At 54.7% G+C, this 16,062-nt stretch overlaps 2 protein-coding genes across 2 annotated transcripts; both read right to left on the bottom strand.

The window, feature by feature from the left end:
- Positions 1-1,859: 1,859 nt before the first annotated feature.
- Positions 1,860-3,910, bottom strand: LOC125335865 (maestro heat-like repeat family member 5). Its single transcript, XM_048323820.1, has 5 exons — positions 3,844-3,910; positions 3,461-3,637; positions 3,080-3,235; positions 2,509-2,610; positions 1,860-2,219 (listed from the first exon to the last, which is right to left on the bottom strand). The coding sequence occupies exons 1-5, from the start codon at positions 3,895-3,897 to the stop codon at positions 1,968-1,970; spliced, it is 741 nt and encodes a 246-aa protein (XP_048179777.1). The 5' UTR covers positions 3,898-3,910; the 3' UTR covers positions 1,860-1,967.
- A 121-nt stretch (positions 3,911-4,031) lies between these two features.
- LOC125336054 lies at positions 4,032-15,617 on the bottom strand. The gene is made up of 16 exons (XM_048324161.1): positions 15,540-15,617; positions 11,130-11,250; positions 10,750-10,839; positions 10,558-10,659; positions 9,891-9,981; positions 7,953-8,032; positions 7,653-7,775; positions 7,431-7,510; positions 7,212-7,332; positions 6,832-6,921; positions 6,373-6,477; positions 5,993-6,158; positions 5,449-5,543; positions 4,859-5,008; positions 4,514-4,668; positions 4,032-4,278 (listed from the first exon to the last, which is right to left on the bottom strand). The coding sequence occupies exons 2-16, from the start codon at positions 11,160-11,162 to the stop codon at positions 4,032-4,034; spliced, it is 1,728 nt and encodes a 575-aa protein (XP_048180118.1). The 5' UTR covers positions 11,163-11,250; positions 15,540-15,617.
- Between the last annotated feature and the right edge of the window lie 445 nt (positions 15,618-16,062).

The following is a 16,062-nucleotide window of genomic DNA, read 5'->3' on the forward strand; positions in this document are numbered from 1 at the left end:
GCTGCCAGGGATCCTTTGGGGCCCCACAGCTGTACTCCAGCTCTCCGCGGGGCATTTTGGAATAGAGGCAATGGAATTTGGAGTCTGTCAATGACACGGTGGGGCCCTGCAGATACAATTCAAGGCCCACGGGGACATTTTGGGGTATCAGGGATGCAATCTGAGGCCCTCTGCACAAAATCTGGGGCCCTGGGCCTGCAATTTTAGGGCCAAGTGGGGCATTTTGGGACGGCAGGGATGTGAGGAGGAAGCATCCCACTGCCTGCGGGACAGACTGAGAAGGACACAGTCTGCTCAGTACACTCAGGGCACTACACATCTGAAGGATACCATGGGCTCGGATGTGGTTTTCCATCTTTATTAATTAATCTACACAAAACTACAACTCTGCTGGGCTCACCGGCACCAGCAGCAACACAAAACTACAGCTCTGCTGGGCTCACCGGCACCAGCAGCTACAGAAAACTAAAACTCTGCTGGGCTCACCGGCACCAGCAGCTACAGAAAACGATAACTCTGCTGGGCTCACCGGCACCAGCAGCAAAAGAAAACTACAACTCTGCTGGGCTCACCGGCACCAGCAGTAAAAGAAAACGATAACTCTGCTGGGATCACCGGCACCAGCAGTAAAAGAAAACTACAGCTCTGCTGGGCTCACCGGCACCAGCAGCTACAGAAAACTACAACTCTGCTGGGCTCACCGGCACCAGCAGCTACAGAAAACGATAACTCTGCTGGGCTCACTGGCACCAGCAGCTAAAGAAAACGATAACTCTGCTGGGCTCACCGGCACCAGCAGCTACAGAAAACTACAACTCTGCTGGGCTCACCGGCACCAGCAGCTACAGAAAACTACAACTCTGCTGGGCTCACCGGCACCAGCAGCAAAAGAAAACGATAACTCTGCTGGGCTCACCGGCACCAGCAGTAAAAGAAAACTACAGCTCTGCTGGGCTCACCGGCACCAGCAGCTACAGAAAACTACAACTCTGCTGGGCTCACTGGCACCAGCAGCAAAAGAAAACGATAACTCTGCTGGGCTCACCGGCACCAGCAGCTACAGAAAACGACAACTCTGCTGGGCTCACCGGCACCAGCAGCTACAGAAAACTACAACTCTGCTGGGCTCACTGGCACCAGCAGCAAAAGAAAACGATAACTCTGCTGGGCTCACCGGCACCAGCAGCTACAGAAAACTACAACTCTGCTGGGCTCACCGGCACCAGCAGCAAAAGAAAACGATAACTCTGCTGGGCTCACCGGCACCAGCAGCTAAAGAAAACGATAACTCTGCTGGGCTCACCGGCACCAGCAGCTACAGAAAACTACAGCTCTGCTGGGCTCACCGGCACCAGCAGCTACAGAAAACTACAGCTCTGCTGGGCTCACCGGCACCAGCAGCTACAGAAAACTTCAGCTCTGCTGGGCTCACCGGCACCAGCAGCTACAGAAAACTACAACTCTGCTGGGCTCACCGGCACCAGCAGCTACAGAAAACTACAACTCTGCTGGGCTCACCGGCACCAGCAGCAACAGAAAACTACAAATCTGCTGGGCTCACCGGCACCAGCAGCACAGCATTTGGAGAATGACCGATGATCTTCGCCGCACCCTTGGAGCTCTTAGGATCGAGCCAGCGTGGGCTGCCATGGAACTGATCGAGATGTCCCTGTCCGTCTCCAAGGGCTGAAGGGCTGTGACCAAAAGAAACAGAGGCAAGATGAAGCCACGTGTGGGCAGAGCCCCTGCGGGTTCCCCGCAGAGCACTCACCACTGAGGACGTCAGTCTGAGTCTCCAAATCCTGGTCCCTCATGTGTGTCATGGCGCTCCCTGGGAAGAGAGCTCTGTCATTCCCTGCTCCTGCTGTGCTCCCAGCAGTGTGAGCCCCGGCCCTGCTGCCCTCCCATTCTGCAGGGCTGACCCAGGGGCCGCCAGCAGCCAAAGGGAGTGGGGCTGAGCAAGGCGGTCACCAAGCCCAGCTTGTGGCAAGGGGCAGAGGGAGGCTGAGGCTCGGCATGGGGTGGTTGGGGTTGCCACAGGGTTGCCCCTTGCTGCCAGTGCAGTGGCAAGGAAGTGGCCAGGCTGGCCCAAAAGGGGCCAGGGGCTGTGACTCACTGATGAACCTGACGGCCGCCAGGCGCACGGAGGACTGAGAGTCCCTCAGGTAGGGCAGGCTCTGATGCATGTACTCTTCAGCCCTGCTGCTCCTCCTCAGCAGCTGCAGGGAGCACCAGCAATGTCTCCAGGCTTGTCACAGAGTCCCCCAGCTGGCTGGAGCAGTCCCTCCTGCCAGCACCCCTCCCTGCTGAGCCCTCCCTCTTGCTGGGTACAGGGAAAGGAGAGGGGCCTCGACAGGAGCCTCTGGGGCTCTGTTCTCGAGGACAGGAACAAGGTCCTCCAGGTCCTGCCCGGCCCTGCGAGCAGCACTCCGTACAGGCTCTGTTCCCCTGACAGACATAGGGCAGGGACAGCCCTCACCCAGCCTGGGCCCTGTGGCTTGTCCTTACCAAGCATTCTCCAAGCTCCCACATCCGCTCTCTCTGCAGCAGGTGCTTGAGCTGCTTCCATTTGAGAAGCTCTGCAGCAGCAAAAAGGGCTTCCCTGGAGGCCTGCAGGACAGCATTATCTCAGACGTGGCACCAGGGCCTGGGCAAAGAGACCTCTTGGCTCTACTCCTGCCGTGATTCTGCCCCTAGGAAGCTGTGACTTGTCCTAGCCCAAGTGTCTTGAGGTCTCTTGGGGACAGCCCTGCGTGACTGACTGAGGCTTGAAGCCCTGGCCTCTGATACTTGTAGGAAAGCTGAGAAACCTCTGGGCTTCTGGGAGCACATATGTTCGGGCCTCGGGTGCTGCCTCAGTGGCCACAGGCTGCTGCAGAGCCCTGCTGCAGCAGGCAGGGCAGGTGTTGAAAATGGCTGAGCCACCTTGTCCACCCCTGCTTGTACAGTTCTGCAGGGACCCTACCCAGGGGCTGCACTGGGGAAGCCCTGCCTGCTGCCAGCAGCCCTTGCCCCAGGCCCTGGGATCCCTGGGAGGTGGCAGTCCCCCCATACCAGTGCTCAGCCTCAAAATCCAAACCTTAGCCACGCTGGGGATATGGTCATTCAGACGGAAGAGAAGAGGGACCAGAGCACTCTGAATGTTCCTCCTCATCTTCTTCTCATCCCTACTCAACACAGCCTTCAGCAGGTCTCTGAAGAGCAACAGGGAGAGCTCTCGCAGCTGGCTGCACTCCTGGTGGGAAGGAGGAAAAGTGAGCTTTGGAACAGCAGCTCCCTGCCCGTGGCTGCGGTGAGGGCGATGCTCCAGGGTCACATTCCAGAGCAGGCAGGAGCAGCGTTTGGCTGCAAAGCCCAGAATCCGTTCCAGGAGAGCTGAGCCTGCTCTGAGCACTGCTTGCAGGGCAGGGCTGCAGGGCAGGGCCCGGCTGCAGGGCTCAGCCTCCCACATCAGCCTCACCGAGTCAAAGAGCGGCAGCACCTTCCCCACCAGCATCATGGCGATGGAGCTGGCCTTTGCCTTTTTCAGCTGACCCAGGATATTTCGGAAGACCACAATGATCTTCAGCTTTTCATCTTCACTGCCAGCTTCCAGTATCTTCATCATGCTTGGCAGGAAGGCGTCAACTTTTTTTGCCTTTAGGAAGAAGAGAATTTCCATTTTCTGAAAAGGTTTTGTCTGGACACCTCCCAGGGCAGCCACCCCAGGCCCCACCACAGCAGGGAGGGTCTTTGAAGCAGTCACCCCCACATCCTGACTCCCAGCCCAGGCCAAGCCACTGCCCTGCACTCAGCCCCAGGCCCTGGCTGCTGACGTGGCTGCCCCAACATCACCCTGCTCACCATCTCAGCTCTCTCTGACAGCTCAGCGAGGACTTCCAGCAACACGAAGGCCATCAGCACATCGACATGCTCCCGATCGCTCCAGACGTTGGGCTCGTCACCCAACTCCTCCACGTCAGTCTGCCCCGAGGACGACTGCAGGAACAAACAGAGCCATGAGGCGCTGGCAGAGGGCTCACGGCAAGGGATCAGGGCCTTTCCTGGCAACTCACGGCTCTGCGAGAGGCGCAGGTGCCTTCTCTGCGAGGGTTGCACCACTGGTTGCGGAGCAAGGTAGCCAATCCCGTTAGGACCTTGTCCAAGATCTCAGGCATGGAGGACAGAGTGTCGCACAGTTCCTGCACAGTGCTGGAAGCCAGGGGCTGCCTCAGCCACAGCGCCGTGGCCAGGACCAGCCCCACAGAGCAGAGCCCATGCTGGGGGTCTCCAGGGGCCCTGCCGGGGAAGCCTGACAGGGTTGAGGGGGAGTTCTGGGAGCACCAAGCTGGCTCTAGACTGGCTTGGCTGGCTTTGGCTGCTGCAGGCCCAGCCAGAGAGCTGGAAAGGTTTGTGGGATGGAGAGCCTGGCTCCCTGAGAAGTCCTGCAGCATTCCTTGGATCTGGCACACACAAAGTCTTGGGGTCCCACTTCCCACATGGAGCAAGCCCTTCAGATTGTCAGGGCCAGTACCTGTCTCCTTGAAAAGCCATCTCACACAGGCTGATGAGCACTGCTGAGCCATACTCATTGGTCATCAGGAGAAACAGTGACTCCACTTTCTTACAGCCTGACTCCGTGGTGATGCATGGCAGGGTTTCAAGGATGCAGCTGACTATCTTGGGCACCTGGAGAGGAAACAGGTGAGCATGGCACTGCCACTGGAGTGCAGCCATGTCCTCAGCTGCCCTTCCCGTTCCTCTCTGCCACCTTCAGGTGGCTTCAGGTGCCCAAGTCACCTGGATTTGTGAGGAAGGGATGGGGGAGGAACAAGGCCTCACAGGGCTGAAGATGGTAGTCCAGCCCCAGGGCACTTACATCCATCAGCCAGGAGTCTGGGTCTCTCATGGCCACATCCAGCATGCTGCTGGGCACCTCCTTGTCAAGGATGCTGTCATCTCTCAACGCCCCAATGGCCTCGAGGATGACGTCTGTCCTCTCGCTAGAGCGGAGATATCTTCCAAAGGCCTACGGCAGGAAGGAAGGAAGGAAGGCATGCCACTGAGTGCCCTGGTGGTGCTGCTTGGCTGGGCAGAGGTTCCTGGCAGTGCTGGCAGCACATCCCTCAGGAAAGCTGACAGCAGTGCCTGCAGTCCCTGGGTGGGAGAGGGTGAGGAGAAAGGGCCCTCCACATCGGGGAGGAGGGCTCATGGGCATGGCGTGCTGGCCCTACAGAGAACCAGGCTCTTGCTGGCGGCCAGGAGGGCTGGAGCTGCTGCTGGGGCTGGAGCTGCTGCCAGGACACCAGAGTGCAGCCCGTGTGTTGTCCCTGCTCAGGGATGGCAGGAACCTTCTTGCCAGGGCAGTGAGGCCCCACCGGCCCCACTGGCTCTGGGTCCCTTTGCTCACACAAATGCCCTGCTGATGCCACAGACAAGAGACCCGCAAAGCAGAGGGGGGCTCTTTACCTGGGTACAGTCCTTGGTGCTCAGGGAACATAAGGAGGAGGTGGTCACACCTTCCCAAACGAGCTGGTCTGACCTGTCAATTGGCCTTGACTTGTCTAAACAGCAGGGAAAGCACAGAAAAGTCACTAAGGTCATCAAACCCCCCTGAGATCTGCTTGCAGGACAGCGGGACAGAATCAGGCAAGATTTCTGGAGGGCATCAGCAATAGCTTCCTGCTACAGGCAAGAGGGAGCAGCCATGCTGCTGGATCTGCTCTTCTCTAACGGGGAAGGCTTGGCTTTGGCACCTGGCAGTCAATTGCAGCTTTGGCTGTGGGGGCCACAAGGCAGTGGGGTTCAAGGGCCTGAAAGGAAGGGGAGGAAGGGGAGCAGTAACAAACAGATCCGGGATTTGAGGCGAGCACTCAGCTTCTGCAGCAGAGTGACAGCTGGGATGCTACAGGAAGCAGCTGGGAGGGGCAAAGCAGGTCAGGCAGCAGATCTGTCAAGAGAGCTCTGTGTGCACAGGTGTGAAGGCCACAGCTGCTCTTGCTTTTTTACTTACAGAGGAATTCAGCGAGGGAGAAAAGAGCATGGAAGGCTGTATAGCTTGTATGTTCACTGGAACATCGGAAAAGAATGAGACGTGCCAGCAGCTTTCCCACGATTGGGATTGAGATGTCTTCAGGGCAGACACGTCCAGAACTGTCTCTTCCAAAGTTGACAGAGGCCTGGATGAGGGAGGCATGAGAAGAAGGGCTAAGAGAAGGAAGTTAGTGCCGAAGACTTGTACCCAAGAGTGTGCCCAGGGCTGGATTCCCGGTGAATCTGAGCTTTGCAGGGCTCTATGGCCCCATCTCTTGGAGCAACCAGCTGGGCAGCAGCCCTGGCATGGAGAGTGGCAGGGAGGGGAGATGGCCTGGCTGGAGGGCGCCTGGTCCTTACCTTCAGAATGGAATAGTTGGACATCAAATAAGTAAGGACACCGATCCTCCCCAGAGCCCTCTCCTGCACAACTTCTCTCTCAGACTTGGTGAAGTCCAGCAGCATCTGGGATGAGAGAAGCTGCTGGTGAGCACCAGAAGCAAACACAGCTCTGCTCCTGGGCCAGACTTGTATCATCCCTCGAGGCTTCCTCCGACCTCACACAAAGTCTGCAGAGGGCTGCCTATCCCTGGGGTCCCTCAGAGGCCTGGACAAAGCTCCCAGGACAACCTTTTGGCCAAGAAGGTGCCACCCTCTGCAGCCACTGTGCCTCCGAGGAGCCTGGTGCCAGCCCCTGCTTCCTCACAGGAGCTGAGCATCCTCCCCACACCACGCCCTGCCTGCTCAGCACTGGACTGGGCAACTCCTCCCCTCCAGGGTGAGGAACGCCCTGGGACCCCCACTCGGCCTGTGCCAGACCTCAAAGATGTCCTGCAGCTCCTGGCTGACACTGGAGACAGGAAAGCTGAGCACCAGTGTCCTCAGCATTGTGTCCATGGCCTTCAGGGTCTGCAAAGACGACAGAGAGCAGTGCCTGTGATTCTGCTCTTCTTTCCCCCACGCCCAGGACACTGATCTGAACTCTCAGTGCCTGAGGAGGAAACCTGAACTGCTCAGGAGAGACACAGCGATACACAAACTGCTGGGGACACAGCCACGCCCATGGGAAGGGGACAGAAGGGTGGGCAAGCAACAGCAAGACCTCACCCTGCCTCAGATCTCTGGTCATGGGGCAGCACAGGGTGACCAGGGAGCTGCCCAGAAGGACTGGACACTGCTGGAGCTCAGCCAGCACTTACCTTGATGTAGAGGGAAGCGCCTGAGCGTGGCATTTCCCTTTCTGGGGGAAGCCAGAAGACACTTGAGAAACATGCAGAGAGGAGGCTCTTGGTTTTGCCCTCCAGCACATTCTCCACCAAGCTGCAAGGACACAGGAGAGCCAGTTGGACACTGGTGCTGGGAGCAGCCCCTCGAGGCCTCGTGCACGAGGCCTCGGAGCTCTGGGGCAGGGGGCCCACCTTAATTCATCGATGGTAATCATGGCGAGATACCGGACCCGTAAGGACACATGGTCCCTTGGCTCCTTTTCCAGGATGTCCTGCAGAACACAACCAGGATGGGACCTGGCAGCTGCCAGCACCCAGTGCCTCCAGTCCCTGCCCCACCCAAGTGCTGTCCACACAGGGTCCCAGTGCCAGGGGTGCTTGTCCCCATCCCCAGAACACCAGGTGTCCCCTCACCTTGATGTTGTCCACCACTTCGCACGTTTGGCAGAATAAATCCAGGCCCTGGGTCAAGCCACGTTTCAAGGCGGTTTTGCACAGCACGTAGACACTCTTCAGAAATGTGAACTTGTGGGTGTCCTGGTAGCCAGGGGACAGAGACACAAATGGGGAGTGTGGGAGGGTGGACACAGCCAGCAGCACCAGAGCACTGCCCTGTGGGAAAAGCAGCTCTGCCCAGGCAGCAGCCCTCCACAGCCCAGCAAAGCCCCTGCCAGCAAACGCCAGCACAGCCACTGTCCAACTGGCCCCAATTACCTTGTCAAGGCTGCTGACAAAGGCCATGATGAAATCCACAGCTTCCTCTGCTTCTTCATATACAGGCAACCAGCTGGAATCTGCCAGAGGGCAAGAGCAGGGAGGGCTGCAGAGGCTCTGGCCACAGGAGAGAGCCAAGGAGACCTACCCTCCACCCAGCCCCATGCCCACCCCCCTGGCACGGCCTTTGTCCTGTGCAGCTCGTGGCTGGAGGCAACCAGCAGAGGAGCTGCTCTGCTGGAGCTGGGAAGGCCTCAGTGCCCTGGGCTGATGGGCAGGAAAGGTCCAGAGCCCCACTGCCCCTCACTGCCCACACCCTGGAGCCCCTCTGCTGGTTTTTCTTGGCAGAGGCTGTGCTGGGGCTGGCCTCCAGCCCTGAGCTGCCCTGGCATTCAGGCGACATCGTGCCTGTCCCCCAGGACTGTTGTTGTCATCGTGCCAGGAAAACGTGATCCTGGCCCCGTGCAGGGTGTGCTGGTGGGCCCCAGCCCTGCCCAGCCCCACGGGGCCCCTCGCTCACCAATCTGCAGTGGCTGCATCGTGGTCGTGTCGTAGAAGGACAAAGGCTGGAGGTATAAAGAGCTGCTCTCCTCGGAAGAGCTGTCCTCCTCCCAGGCCTTCCTGGGGAAGGCGGGGGGTCTCTTCTCCATCCTTTAGGATACACAATATGGGGGATGCTGGGGTGGGTGTTGGGGTGGTGGTGTGGCAATCTTTGGTAAAACACTTCAGCCCCACAGTGATGCCTTAGATTTTAACTTTGATAGTTTTCAAATCCTGCACTGCCCAGTGGGTAACTCGGAGTTTCTTGTAGCCTGTTAATTTCTGCTCGCTCATGCCAGCCAGACATAACAAGGCCTCTCCAGGCCTGCTCTTCAAGGACACTCAGACTGTCCTAGGCCCAAAATGTATAAACCAAAAGCCTCTGAGAGGGGGGCAAGCTGAGGGGAAATTACATCATTAAACCGAAGCTTTAATTGGAAAAATAACCCTGACATGCAAATGAACCAAGCCTATAAAAGTGTGAAGAACTCGTGACCTGTTGTCCATCTTGGGGTCCATCTGGGCAGTGGCCTCTGGCTCCCCAGGGGTACCTTTGAAGGCCTTTCAAATAAACACCTACCTTTATTCCCTTACTCCTGTCTAGTCTCTGTTTCTAGGTGGCCTCTCAAGGCACCAACAGGGCTACCAGGGGTGATGGGGCAAGACAGGCTGCACTCAGGGGCTCCTTGTCAGCTCCAAGCTCCTGCCTGTCACCATCCACCATGGGCAACAGGCACGCTGACCACGCACGCTGCAGTGGGCTGTCACAGAGGGCCCCACTGTGACACAGCACCTGCCTCTAGCAACGGGTTCCAGGGCTTGTTGACACGGAACCTGTCCCCAGCAACGGGTCCCAGTGACCCACCACCCCGGCAGGGAAGGGCAGGCTGTCCCCCAGGGCACAGGCCTGGCATAGCCTTGGCCACCTGGCTGCTTTCAGGATGCCTCCAGACCTCCCTGTGCCCTCCCATCCCCTCGGGACATCCCTGGTGCCCTCCCATGCACCCCAGAGCCCCGTGTTCAGACACTCCCATGTGCCTTCAGGACATCCCTTTCCTTCCAGGATACTGCAGAGCCTGACCTCTCTGGGGGGGGTGTAGGAGTGCAGATGGGAGCGTGGCAACCTGGGAGCGTGGCAACCACCACGATAATGCTGTGGTCCTCATCATGCTGGGAGCTCTTGTCCTCTGGTCCAGCCCAGCTGAGCAGCCTGAGCTGGTGCAGGTGCTGCGGGGACCGGGGGCAAACTGGGACCTCTAGAGCACATCAAAAGGTGCACTGGGGTGCTGAAGGGGAAACTGGCCCCACTTTAGCCCCTGGTCCCTGCAGCACTCCTCCATCAGCCTCCTGGCACCCTTAGGAGCCCTTCCTTGGCCCTGATTTTACACAAAAGCTCACCGTTTGCCCTTTCTGGGGCCTGCAGAGGCCGCTCAGGCACAGTCCGACCACGGGACTCCTCCATCTGCCCTGTAGGTGTCTTCAGATCGCTCTGGGTCACAGAATCACAGAAACATTAAATTTGGAAAAGACCCCCAAGATCATCAAGTCCAACCTTTGACCAATCACCACCTTGTCAATTAAACCAGAGCACTGAGTGCCACATCCAGTTGTTTCTTGAGTGCCTCCAGGAATGGGGACTCCCTTCCAAAGCCTGAGAACTGTTTCCATTATGAAATTCTTCCTAATGATTACAGACAAACGTCTCCTGAGGCCTTCAGTGCACCCCTGCCCCCCTGCAGAAATGCCCCTGGATGGAGGGCTTGCAATGCTGGACTCTACAAAAACACTTTATTCCCCCCAGCAATCTCCCAGAGCTGTTGGTTATGTCCCAGAGCCTTCTCAGGATCCCTCCTGTCCCCTCCTGAGGCACTCCCGGTGATGGAGGCACTCTGTCTGTCCTAGCTGGGACTCCTGAAGCTGCTCTCTAACCCCTCAGTGCAGAGGCTGGTGGAGCCCTCAAACCTGTGGTGGAGCCTGCGTTGGCCATGAAGGCATCTCAGAGCTGCAGCCTGTGCTGGTGGGCAGGGATGGGGAGATGGTCTGCCTGGAGGGACCTGCTCCTTACCTCCAGAGTGGAATAATTGGATGGCAAAAGGGTCAGGACACCAATCCTGCCCACAGCCCTCTCCCACACAACTCTCTCAGCTCTGGTGAAGTCCAGCAGCATCTGGGGTGAGAGAAGGTGCTGGTGAGCACTGGAGCAGACACTCTCCAGGGTGAGGAACGCCCTGGGACCCCCACTCTGCCTGTGCCAGACCTCAAAGATGTCCTGCAGCTCCTGGCTGACACTGGAGACAGGAAAGCTGAGCACCAGTGTCCTCAGCATTGTGTCCATGGCCTTCAGGGTCTGCAAAGACGACAGAGAGCAGTGCCTGTGATTCTGCTCTTCTTTCCCCCACGCCCAGGACACTGATCTGAACTCTCAGTGCCTGAGGAGGAAACCTGAACTGCTCAGGAGAGACACAGCGATACACAAACTGCTGGGGACACAGCCACGCCCATGGGAAGGGGACAGAAGGGTGGGCAAGCAACAGCAAGACCTCACCCTGCCTCAGATCTCTGGTCATGGGGCAGCACAGGGTGACCAGGGAGCTGCCCAGAAGGACTGGACACTGCTGGAGCTCAGCCAGCACTTACCTTGATGTAGAGGGAAGCGCCTGAGCGTGGCATTTCCCTTTCTGGGGGAAGCCAGAAGACACTTGAGAAACACGCAGAGAGGAGGCTCTTGGTTTTGCCCTCCAGCACATTCTCCACCAAGCTGCAAGGACACAGGAGAGCCAGTTGGACACTGGTGCTGGGAGCAGCCCCTCGAGGCCTCGTGCAGGGGACCCACAAGGGATGAGCAGATTCCCCCCCAGAACACCGGGTGTCTCCTCACCTTGATTTTTTTTCTGGGTGGCAGAATAAATCCAGGCCCTGGCATAAGCCACGATTCCAAGTGGTTCTGCACAGGGAGGGGACCAGGAGAGTTTTCTGGCTGCTCTGGGCTGGGGTCCCCAAGGCTGCAGGAGCAGCCAAGCCAGCTCATGGGGCAGCTGGAGGGAAGAAGGAAACAGACCCCCCTTGGGCACCACAGCTGCTCGCAGCCCCCTTGGTCAGGGACAAGGACATCTGCCCCTGGAGGGACCTTTTCTCATGCAAATGTGGTTACATATTGAAAAAAAATTGGGAGAGAAAACCACCTTTTGCTCTCAGCCCTTCTCAATCCCACTGCTTCTGGAGAGGTTTGGATATTTGTTAGTAATGACCTCAAGTGCATCATCCACTGCTGCTCCATTACAAGGCCAGATTGGGCTGTAGGGCTGATTTACTCAGGGGGACATTGGGCAGCAGAACCTTTGGTACCTCTACGTGAGAGCATTGAAACTACAGGCAGTAATTCAGGGGTCAGAAAAACCACAGCTCGCTTTAGGGCCTCGACCCAGACATGGGGGGGTACATACAGGAGAAAGTTTTACTGCTACCACTCATAACAGCAGCTTTACTAAACCCCTAAAAAACAATTACTGTTGGAGTTGAAAAATAATGAAGTAGGTAAATCATTTACAGGGAGGGGGAGAGGGCCTGTTTAAAACCCTATCAACTGTGACTGCTCTGAAGCAGCCCCCAGAGCCTGCAGCAGTCTTCAGTTAGGTGCACATTATTTAATTGGTTTCAAGTGATTTTCTGGACTGCTAATCACCATGATGTAATTAAAAACCGGGGCAGCATGTTGCTAATGCCATAGCACATCAGAGATGTTAAACTCCTGAGAGTTCCTGGAATAGGGATGGCTGCTCCCCTTGCCTGGAGTGTTGTGAAACAACCAGACAGGAGATGTCTGCAGGTGACTGAAGCAGAGGCAGGCAGGCAAGTGGCCACCAGTAGCTGCTGAGGAGTCAAGGTGAAATATCCATACACATTTTAAAAAACATCCACTGCTCATGAAAATACAGATTTTGAAAAGCCATGACTTTTGGAAGGAACACAAGTTCTCCTTCTTACAGACATAGGCTGTCTCACTAAAAAAAAGGTGAAAAAAGGAAAAATGAAGTTTTGCTTCACAGTTGGAGTTGTTTAACTCCTCATTAAATGGTTTGTGGTCTCCATGATCCTCATGAGGTGATGAATCTTTCTCATGCTTCTCAGGACCAGCTGAGAGCAGCTGAATAAAGCCCAGCCATGCTTTCACCCTCGTGTGTACAGGGTAGTGGTGGGAGAAAAGGGGACTAAAAAAAAAAGGGCCAGTAACTCAGTGTGAAGAAGGGATAGAGACTGCAAGCTCTGATGGATGCTGGAGAGCACCTCTTCCCTGGAAAGGCACCATTGGATCAGCTTCGTCTGCTTAAAGACTTTCTGCAACACGATCCTGAAAGCACAACAGTTCATCTCATGGCTTTCTGCTGCACAGCTCATTTTCCACAAAGCTCCAGCTAACTGGGCTGCAGCCCATCCATGAAGGAGTTTCAGGTTTTTTGGTTCGTTTAACTTTCCTTTTTACCCCAGTGTTGATACAGCTGAACCTCAGCAGCACGGCTAGGGCAGGTTTCTTGCAGAACCACAGATGTGGCAGGTGTATCTAACACTGGTGTCAGGGGCTAACACAGAGCACTCACCCAGCCAAAGCTGCTCTGCCACTTCTCACAGCCAGTGTGAGAAGATCAAGGGGCAACTCAAACATTTCCTCACCCACTGGCTACAGCAGAGGTTCACAGGAATGCAATCACTTGGCAGCATGGGAGGCAGGAAGAATATTTCCACAGGAAACAGCAATTTTAGAACAGGAGCCTACTCCCAAATTGACGGGCTCCAGGGAGGAATTGCCACCTCTGCTGATCACCAGAACCATCCCCTTGTATCTCCACGGGCTCTGTTCTCCAGCAAGGACAGTGGGGGCATCTGGCTCATGGGACTCACCTCCATCTCAGACATCCTGCAAAGGACAGGGCAAAGCTCTCCAGCTCCTTCAGAGTTTGGTTGTGCTGCTTATTCCCCCTGTCCCCATCCAGTGCCCTGCAGAGATGCCAGTAGGACAGGCCAGGACACACAGGCAGACCCTAAAAGCAGATCAGCTGCAAGAAGTAGGAGAATAAGGGAACAAACAGGAGGAGCTGGAGTTCCTTCAGCAAACACCAGCCACTCACACCCAGCTTTCCCCCAGGGCAGACCTGACTCACAAACCAGCCCACCTGAGATCACTGGCAGGAGAAAGAGGATTTGAGAGGAAAACTGTAGAGCCTTAACAAGGTCCTTTGGTTTTGTTTGCAAAAGGATCTATTTGAGGAGACATCACTACCTGAAACTTTCAGCCTCTTCCCATGGCATTGTAACAAACACAAGACAATAAATAATTCCAGTGTTTGCCAAGACAAGAAGAAAATTCAATCTCCAAAGCAATGGCATCACTTCCAGCAGCTCCAAGTGAAAAGCTAATGACCTGCAATACCCTGATACATGTTTTGTTCTACAAGTTAAGCCAGCTCACTGCCTTTCCAATGGGTATCCTTAGGCTTTCTGCCTCTGGCACAGCTTCAGTGAGCACTCTCAAAGGGACCAGAGCAGAGTTCCCCCAACACCCCCACAGGAGCCAGGAGAGCAGAGCTGCTGTCCCAGGGTTTAGATGTCCTTCTTTCTCCAACCAACCATTAAGCACAGTCACGGACACACAAAATCCAGCACTCTTCTCCAGCTGTAAACACTATTTCCCCACCCCTTTTCCCTCTTCCAGCCTCACACCCTGGGATCTATAGCTTTAGGAGCATTTTAGTCTGTGGGTTTTATGGTCAGAACCAGCTTGGTGGAACAAACCACCACAATCTCTAAAAGATTCACCTGGTACCCTGAGGGTCCCACCAAGAAGACATAAGTTGCAGTCACTTTGGAGAAAATACTACTACTGAAGGAAGTACAACAGCAACAGAATAAAACCCAAGGAACTTCAAAAGATCCTACAGATTTTTTTTTTTTTCTGCTCTAAGTTCTTTCCCAGAAAAGAAGAAGAGTTTATGTAAGAGATCATTTTGGTATCACTTTCATTATACTTTGCCCTCACTGGTCTGCTCTATGCCACTCTCAACAAGCCTTTGCAATAAAAACAAATAAAACAGAATCATGGAAAGGGACAAAGAGCCTCTTTCCTAAGTGAGCATACGAGTGCAGTTTGCATCCACAGCTCCAACTAGCCCCTGCAGAGAGAGCAACCAGCAGGACATTGTGGTTGAGCTGAGAAATCTCTGCAAAAAATCCCAAGTCTAAAGCACACTTTGGCTTCCCACCACCTGCTCTGAAATAAATTTTCCATAGCAACCAATAGAAAACATTGCTAACATTTTCATTTCTCCTGCAGTACATTAAGTAGAATGAAGTTTTTCACTGGTTTAACTTCTCTGTTTTAAAACCACTGTCCGTAGGTACTAATGCTTTATGTTTGGATTCTGTTTTGTTTCATTCTGAACCCAAGGTTCCACCAGGTTGGATTGTTCATGAGTCAGGTTGGACCTGGGGAAATGCACAGTCAGCTCCAGCTTGGGTGGCAGCTTCTCCTCGGAAAGGAGGAAAGCTGCAAGGATTTCTCCTGCAACCCTTCTGACAAATTCTCCCTTATTTGCAAACATGACAGGATGGCACTTGCAGAAAAGAACATATTAGCAAGACATGCTAAGGAGCTAGGAGGGGGGAAAAAAAAGGTTAATGGATATGGAAAAAATTAGTCAGGAATTATATAAACAGGAAAATGCTGTTAATCCATTTATTCTATTATTTCTGTGGTCACTCACACTTGAGGGAGCTGTTGTGTTTCTGCATTCACACAGTGTGAGTTCACACAGAGCTCTCTGGAGGTTGCCAGGCTGGGCTACAGATGTGGTGGTATAACTTAGTTACAAAGCACCAGTAACGCACGTTCCTCCTTACGGAGAACGCGTGCAGCACAATAATCATTTCCCTCCTGCCACAGACATTTCAGTGCCTGCTTCTCAAAGTCTACTTAAAAACTAGAAAGCAAGAATTTTTAAGAGAACAGACTGGCTGGAAGACAGGGCCCTCTAAAGAAGAAGGCAGTGTGAGTACCTCAAAAGCTGTTTGTGTCCAAGGAAGCCTTCATGTCTCTTCCCTTCCCTTCTCCAAGTGCCTGCACAGCCTTTCCAAATCCCAGTTTATTCAGCTCCTCTTCCAGACAGAAATGCAGAAGCCACTAGGATCTCAGAGAAAAAGACAATTTACTTGGCTCCTCCCATCCTTAAAGCACCCACATATCACACACAAGTGGATGTTCACTTTCTCTTCTGGAGCACAAGTCAGCAGTGCCACAGAACAATGCAAACAAGGCAAGTTCCTGCACATGGAAAAACCAATCACACTCCCAAAAATGTGAGGAACGAGACAACTCTCAGAAAAATTAAAATAATTTATTAAAAACAAAAAAATTGAAAAATTACAAAAATTAGAAAAATATAAAAATTTGGGATCCTAGTGGCACAGGAGGTATGCCCCAGGAGCACAGGGATTAGAGATCTTCAGGCTTAGACAGCACTGGACCTTTGGGGGAAGAATTTGCAGTGCTGGGCTGACTTTTACCTAATCCAAAAGCCAA

This window comes from Corvus hawaiiensis, chromosome 19 (genome assembly GCF_020740725.1).
Source record: "Corvus hawaiiensis isolate bCorHaw1 chromosome 19, bCorHaw1.pri.cur, whole genome shotgun sequence".
Taxonomy (NCBI): domain Eukaryota; kingdom Metazoa; phylum Chordata; class Aves; order Passeriformes; family Corvidae; genus Corvus; species Corvus hawaiiensis.

Excerpts from the sequence above, each read along its gene's own strand:
- LOC125336054 (XM_048324161.1), bottom strand. The coding sequence starts at position 11,162 with ATGCCACGCTCAGGCGCTTCCCTCTACATCAAG. Across the intron at positions 10,840-11,129 it reads GCGCTTCCCTCTACATCAAG|ACCCTGAAGGCCATGGACAC; the intron begins GTAAGTGCTGGC and ends TCGTCTTTGCAG. Across the intron at positions 7,333-7,430 it reads ATTACCATCGATGAATTAAG|CTTGGTGGAGAATGTGCTGG; the intron begins GTGGGCCCCCTG and ends GTGTCCTTGCAG.
- LOC125335865 (XM_048323820.1), bottom strand. The coding sequence starts at position 3,897 with ATGGCCTTCGTGTTGCTGGAAGTCCTCGCTGAGCTGTCAGAGAGAGCT. Across the intron at positions 3,638-3,843 it reads TGTCAGAGAGAGCTGAGATG|GCAAAAAAAGTTGACGCCTT; the intron begins GTGAGCAGGGTG and ends TTCTTCCTAAAG. Across the intron at positions 3,236-3,460 it reads TGCTGCCGCTCTTTGACTCG|GAGTGCAGCCAGCTGCGAGA; the intron begins GTGAGGCTGATG and ends CCTTCCCACCAG.